Consider the following 5953-nt stretch of genomic DNA (forward strand, 5'->3'; position numbering starts at 1 on the left):
TTGATCTAGGATTAGGTTAAAATTTAATTAGAATTTTAATTAGAATTTAACCTATAATTTGGTTAAGATTCATTAAAATTTTAGTTAGGATTAAATTAAGATTTTATTGGGATTTATTTTTTATTTTTATTTTTAGAATTTATTTAGATTTTTTTTTAAATTTTATTTCTAATATTTCTTTTAATTTTTTTTAAAGGTTTTTTTATATTTCTTTAAGGTTTCTTATTATTTTTCTTTGAAATTAGTTTAGAACTACTTTTTGTTCCTTTTATAACTCTTTTTTAATATATTTTAGATTGGTCAAGATTTTATTAGAATTATTAAGATTTATTTAAATTTAAATCAAGATTCTATTAGACTTAGTAGGATTTGTTGCATTTCTACTTACCTTCTACAACTAGGTGCCTAATGCATTCTCAAACAAGAACAAACATAACATGACATTGCCTCTTATAAAAATAGGTAATTATCAAGAATTTGAAGTGGAAGAAGTCTTAAACTCAAGGCAGTGCCGACTTAGCTTAGAATATCTTTTTTATTGGTATGAATACAATATTAGTGAATGCACATGAGAGCCACCAAAAAGTCTTGTAAATACAATAGAAAGGTCAAAGCTTTCTATCAATAACATCCATCAAAACCAAGATGAAAGATCAAGCAAATCTTTGCTCTAAAAGAAAGGATTTTTAATGACGATCGTATTTTATCTTCTACCCTTCATTGTGATTTCTTTGTATTAGTAGTACTAACATGATGGAAAACTAATAACAAACAATTCAACTCAAGAGCTATCGTTTATTAATTTATTGGATCAAATATTATGATTGTTATAGCCTTAAAGACATCATAATAGAGGTGAAGACCTTTAAAAATTATTTGTTCTTCTTCTAATAAATAGCGGGATACAACATGTTTGGTAACACAATCTTTGAAGATACTTCTAATATTTGGTGATTTTATTGGAGGTAGGAACAATGCTATATTATATATAGCATCAAATATTTTTACTTTTTGAAATTTTTTAGTTAAAATAATATATATACATTATTTTTAAAATATTATTAAAAAAAAATTTAAAAAAACCTTTTGAAAGATGTGTATAAAACATATTGTTGCATTTTATAACATATACATAAAATAATGATCAATTAGACTTATAATTAGCTATTAAAGTTTTAAAATATTGAACTCTAATTTTTAAAAAATAATAATAATAATAATAATAATAATATTATAATATCAAAAAATAATTGTATTGTTAAGTTGAATTATACTATTTATTTAATAATACACAATTTTTTACTTTATTTCTTAAAAAAATATTAACAAACATGATAATTTTTTTAATAAATCTAAAAATAATTATTTTTTTCTTTGCCATCATTAATAACTTTTATCTTATAGGAATAAAGTTCCAATTCTTAATATTCTTTAAATCATATAATTATTTATAAGAGCTTATCAAAATTATTTTTGCATATCATTCTCTAATATCTAGTATAGAAAATAATATTTTGAATATTATTAAAAAAAATACTAATTCTACACCTATTATTAAAATATTTTCTAAATTATTTATTAAAAATTTATTTTTATATTTTATTATTTAAAATAGCACCTATAATTATATTAGTAATAACTAATAGACACAATTACCATTCATTAAGATGTTTGTAAAAATTCTACACTTATAATTTTGCAATCCATAAAAATCAATCAAAGAAATAAAATAAAATTATTTTTATAATTTTAATATGTGCATTTTATTTTTTATCAAAATAAAAAAAAATGATATAAAATTTTAAGCAAAGAATAAATTGATAATGTGAGCATAAATACAAAAAAAATATAAATTATACTTCTATAAATTCTTTAAATTTATAATTTATCATCAGCCAAAGAAATCTAGAAGCGTTTTAGATAATACAAATAGTCAAGCACAACTAGTCTTTTTACTCTTTTTAAGATAATAAGAATTTCAGAATGAACAAACACAATCATATATATGTACATATATTCTATTCTAAATCATTCAATTGAAACTATTTAAGTTGAACTTTTACTATGACTTCAAGTAACAATATCTCGCTCATTAAAGCTTATTTATATATGTCATATTCTAATATATTATAGAAATGAGTATTTCAACTTTTATCATGAGTTCAAAAGAAGTTATTTACATGGTTTATATATCTAAGTTATTATACAAACAAAGTATTGTTTTACATTAGAAACATCATTAACAATGTAAATATCTTCTAATTAATCTCTTATAGATTACAAAAATTCTCTCTTTATACAAGAAAAATACCTAAGAAATACATGCATTTTCAAATTCAACTCCATCACAACATTATTTAAAGTATGTATAGCACATAAGCTAATAGAAGGGCTTGTTTATTTTTTTAGAAATTTAACCTTGTTAATATTCATATATTAGATGTGCATATTTATATACATAAGATACAAATTAGTTCAAAAAATACTTAAAGAATTAAATCATATCAATAAAACCACAAAATAATTTATATAATTTTATAAGTAACAAATAAAATTATAATAAATTTGAAGGATCATAAATACATATATGTTGTGTAATTACATTCTTTCATATTATAATATTTATGTTATATCACTATTTATTTTGAATATTAAAAAAATATCTTTAAAACTATAAAAATATATTATTAAAATAGAAACATTCTCAAATTTATTATATTCAACTTTTGTATTATTTTAAAATATTTCTTTTGATTTTTTCTAAACCTATAAAAAAAATTAAGTTATTTTTTATGCTAATCTATATGTGTGTGTGTATATATATATATATATATATATATATATATACACTTATTTATATAAGGAAATATTCTTAATCTCAATAAAAATTACAACTTTTATAGTTTAAATTATAATTTTTAATAGAAATTATATCATATTACAATTACTATCATAAACTATAATGTTAAAAACTCAGCATCACCAAAACTAACTTGAATTATTAAAAATTAGCTGCAAAATAATAATATATTATTATATATAGTTATATATTACTAAATATAGCAAAATAGTAATTGTAGCTAATTAGAGAATTTATCTTCTTTCCATTTCATATTTTTCTCATAAATTCATCATCATATATATATATATATATATATATATATATTTCTTTATTTATCAAAAATAGAAGCCAAACTATTGTTTAAAGTCATATTATTATATCTTTTAAACAAAGAAACGTTTGGGTATTACAAAAAAATTACCTTGTATTTTACAAAATTTTAGATTTTTTCACTTGTTGACAGTAATAATAATAGAAATAGTCATGTAATTAGGATAACTTCCATTGGCCTCAACTAACAATGGTGAGAATTAGGGTTTCGGTGTCACGGTGAATGGGTCCCATTAAGACCCAAATCCCCCAAAACTCGTTTCAGTCGCAAGTTGCGCCTATGGACGTTCTCCGTGCATTTGTCGTTGGGGCAGCTTCCACGTCAAAGAGGAAGGGGACGAAGAAGTGCAAGTTGACGAACCGAAACGACGACGGAGTCGACGAGAATGCGAGTTCGTCGATCAGTGCACTGTAAGCCCGTCCATGTTGCGCAGCAAGACCGCAATGGGGTCTTGTGAGAAGTTTGTCGCAATTGCCCTCGGGACGATCTCGTGGATCTGATTGTGAAGCTCATCGTTGCACCCAGTTTGTGAGTTAGTTCTTTGTTGTTGGTGTTGTAATTAGCTGGGTTGGGAGACGGAGCCATGGCGGGCATGCCGGATCCGCTGACAGACCTTCCTCCGCCTTCTCGTTTCGACCCGGACGAGCTCAATGCATTTGCAGCTAGTGATGTGCAGCCCTCTCCGCCTCTCATCGTCGTCAGTTTCCCTTCCCCCACTCATCCCTTTTCCTTCTATCTCTCTTTTGGGGCATTCTCGTGTGTATTTTGCGTTGTTATCGCGTACATTTGAGCTGCTATTTGCATCTGGGTGGGTTCTTACCAATTCTTAGTTTGATCAGCCTAGGGTGTTTTTAGGGTTTACGGATGTGGAACTTGACTCGTGGTGGTGTTGGCGGTTGACAGTGGGCTCCATGGGCCAAGACTCTCCTTCAATCAGGTGTGTTGCAACCGCAACTTGCACTGTTTTGTGTCTCCGATGTTGGTATCCACCTTTTGCACCAGATTCCTAACAAGAGAATTGTTGGTTCCATTGTCCTCCCTGAGATCTCCATGGTGAGTGCTATTTTGATGATACACGACGTGGACTACTTTTTGAATTATGTTAAATTTGCAGTCATATTGTGCTTCTTTGTGAAGTTTGAGCCGCTGGCATTTCATAAAGTACAGTGACTTAAGCACCTCGACAGAGTCGCATTCCATTTGGAATATTCTCCCCCTTTTGGTTTTATAGTTCAGCTTTGCCTTTTGATGGAACTCTTACTCGGGCCGCGAGGGCTATAGTCGAAGGGTGATCATGATTATTTTTCTTACTGTGCTAATGGCGCTCTATTTACAGGTGAATAATGAGATAGAACCAAGTCCACACAATAAAGAATGTTACCTTTATGCAGTCGACTCGCAGGCCTCAGTTGTATTCGCATCTATTCAGTATGCCATTCCGCCAGAAAGTGCGACCATCTGGACTAAATCACTGTTCCAAGCCATCCGGCCTGAGAGGTATGTGACAATCTGGATTCAGGGTTTTCGCATGTGATAAACAATAGTGTGTAGTATTTATAATGACTGATAGAACAGAGAAAGTACTGCTCTTTCTTCTAACCGACATCTGCAAATAATTGATTGATTTAATTTCAGGGTGCTGATCATGGATGGAATATCAACCCTTCATTTTAGGGGAAAACTTTCAGCTGATGAACCTCTCTTATTTCTTCTGGAAACCAGCGCATCCAAGGTACCAGACAGTATTTGTTTCTACATTATTACTTCATGTGTATGACTCGTAATCCAAGAGTTGGATGATGTTGACGTGCTACCTCTTATGAAGTCATAAGCTGCTTCCTTTTCATTTATAATGTATATGCATTATCGCTCTGATATAATTGATACCGTGTAAACTGGACCATGTCGTTGGCCAGCATTTAATGTAGTCTAGAATTCAAAAACTTCGGATTGCACACTGCCAGACATGTTAGATTGGTCTGTTCTCTTGAACACAGTAACACATATTTCATGTATGGCTTTTGATTCACGTCATTTGTGTAAACTAGTTTCGTTTTCATTTTTCAGAAAGGAAAGAAGAACAAGGATTCTATTGCGCCCTACTATCCTTCTGGAAGCTTGGTAGACGGTGTTGCTGCAGCCCTCATCACCCATGTGAGTATTGTGTTTATTTAGCTTTTCCCCCATTGTTTGTAATCGTGCGTGTAGTCGTACCGTTTTACTCGTTGTGATTCGTTGCTTACCTACTAAAATGTAGTACCTTTTTGGCGCAGTGTCAACTAAGAGCTTTAAGAGCAGAACTTTTGATGTCATGGCCTACTGCGGATACTAGCGTAGTCAATCAGTTGGCTTCGGCTCTGCAGAATGTGTGTCAACAAGCTCTTGCAAACAATGTGATCATAGACTTCATTGCAGCTGCAAAATCAATTGCAGGGAGGAGGCTACTTTCAGATTCAGAGATTTACATGTAACATATCAATAAACAACTTTTACATCATCACTTCGTAATCTCCCATTTAGTGGCATCAATTTATTTCAAGGAACAGAAAATACTACCTTTGTACACAATTAACAATCTCAGATGTGAAATCATATGAACTTGATAAATAGTTGGTCCATGTGCCAAGTTGTAGTATTTAACTGAAGAGTTTGTAATCAAATGTCATTTGTGTTGGACTGTAATTTAGAGGAACATGCATAGATGAATATTTAATAGATCAACCATTCTCATTCTCACGAAACGATATCAATAACATCAATAAGTAAGCTCTTAATTAAGG

At 29.5% G+C, this 5953-nt stretch overlaps 1 protein-coding gene across 1 annotated transcript; it reads left to right on the forward strand.

The window, feature by feature from the left end:
- The first annotated feature begins 3609 nt into the window (after positions 1 to 3609).
- On the forward strand, positions 3610 to 5670 carry LOC112280216 (uncharacterized). Its single transcript, XM_024515446.2, has 6 exons — positions 3610 to 3870; positions 4077 to 4226; positions 4510 to 4670; positions 4809 to 4905; positions 5241 to 5327; positions 5447 to 5670. The coding sequence occupies exons 1-6, from the start codon at positions 3757 to 3759 to the stop codon at positions 5642 to 5644; spliced, it is 807 nt and encodes a 268-aa protein (XP_024371214.1). The 5' UTR covers positions 3610 to 3756; the 3' UTR covers positions 5645 to 5670.
- Positions 5671 to 5953: the final 283 nt, after the last annotated feature.

The sequence above is a fragment of the Physcomitrium patens genome, chromosome 1 (assembly GCF_059467195.1).
Source record: "Physcomitrium patens ecotype Gransden chromosome 1, ASM5946719v1, whole genome shotgun sequence".
NCBI lineage: Eukaryota > Viridiplantae > Streptophyta > Bryopsida > Funariales > Funariaceae > Physcomitrium > Physcomitrium patens.